Source organism: Priapulus caudatus, unplaced genomic scaffold (genome assembly GCF_000485595.1).
Source record: "Priapulus caudatus unplaced genomic scaffold, Priapulus_caudatus-5.0.1 Scaffold34, whole genome shotgun sequence".
NCBI lineage: Eukaryota > Metazoa > Priapulida > Priapulimorpha > Priapulimorphida > Priapulidae > Priapulus > Priapulus caudatus.
The window spans coordinates 786,953-788,435 of record NW_014577095.1 but is presented as its reverse complement, the minus strand read 5'-3'; the positions used below and the strand labels follow the sequence as shown (position 1 = coordinate 788,435).

The 1,483-nt window shown below is 42.9% G+C and overlaps 1 protein-coding gene across 1 annotated transcript in view; it reads left to right on the top strand.

Moving 5' to 3' along the window:
- LOC106817154 (small acidic protein-like) overlaps positions 1-1,483 on the top strand; it is a 6,668-nt gene that overhangs the window by 2,075 nt on the left and 3,110 nt on the right. The window contains exons 2-3 of the mRNA XM_014821809.1: positions 556-642; positions 872-935. Coding sequence (XP_014677295.1) covers positions 556-642; positions 872-935 — 151 coding nt within the window. The remainder of the gene's footprint in view (positions 1-555; positions 643-871; positions 936-1,483) is intronic.

Sequence of the window (1,483 nt, the reverse complement as noted above, 5' to 3'; positions counted from 1 at the left end):
TTTCCCCTACCTTCCCCCCTCACTTCCCCCTCCCCTTTCCCTGTTTCAATTTCATCATGGGGAGAACCCTGCTGTCTAGTAAGTTATATTATTGAAACACTCCCAAGTACTTATGGAAGATACTGTTTTCATTGGCATGTGGCCCTGTAATGATTAATTTTGAAATCCAAAGGATTGTACTGGAAAGAGAGAGGTAAAGTTGATTTAATTGATATATCAACCCCGTGGATTACAGTAGAAAATGTTTCAATTTTACAATTGGCATATACAGGTGGTGCAAGTCCATGTAAATTCCATCATACAATACATGGAAAAACTGTAGCTGCCTAGCTGGGTGGGTGCATGAGGGCAAAAGCGCTGATAATTATCATGACATGTTTTGTGAGCTGACCACAAGGGTGTACAGACCCTGGCGTTCACCCAATGGGCCATGTTCTAGGCTAAACTGAGAGTACCTGAGAGCAACTAAGTGCCATATATTTTAGCTTTAAAAGCATAAAATCAATCATTGCTGTGTAAGTGATAGTGCATATCTCTGTATTGTATTTCATTTAGGTTCAGTCTGCCAACAACTGGGAGGCTGCTGATCTGGGTAATGAAGATCGTAAGAACAAGTTTCTTCGACTGATGGGATCAGGAAAGGTAAATCACAGCTGACAGTGATTATATGTTGCATCATATGCTGATTTAATTTCTCCATTTAAAATATAATTACACTACAAATATATAAATCGGTCCTTTCACTGCAGTAAAATTTCCTATCAAATTTGATTCTTAACATTTTTCTAGGGAGTATTTAACACAGAGGTTTTCACTCAAAACTATGGTTTCTACTACTGTATATTAACATGCTAACTTCATTGTTCTGCAGAAAGATCATGCAGGCAAGTTGCATATTCAACCGATTCCTGCCACAGAGGCACATTTGCGAACCCGTGAGTCATATATTTGCTATGTTTTCCCATTTTCATCTGAACTAAATGAACTCAAACGTCACATATTTATTATATGTGGTAAAAACGTCACTGACTGGTCAAGTCAATATATATTAACTAGCGGGATACCCGGCATTGCCTGGGGAAATCAGTGGCGTTACTCAGTTGGTGACCGCTTGGTTGAAAGGAAAATACTCCAAAAAGTGTAACTATCTATCTATCCATGCATCCATCCATCCATCCCATTCCATGCCATCCCATCCTATCCCATCGCACCACATCCCATCCCATCCCATATCCCATGCCATGCCATGCCATCCCATGCCATCCCATCCTATCCCATCGCCCCCCATCCCATCCCATCCCATATCCCATGCCATTCCATGCCATCCCATGCCATCCCATCCCATCCCATCGCCCCCCATCCCATCCCATCCCATATCCCATGCCATTCCATGCCATCCCATGCCATCCCATCCCATCCCATCGCCCCCCATCCCATCCCATCCCATATCCCATGCCATTCCATGCCATCCCATGCCATCCCA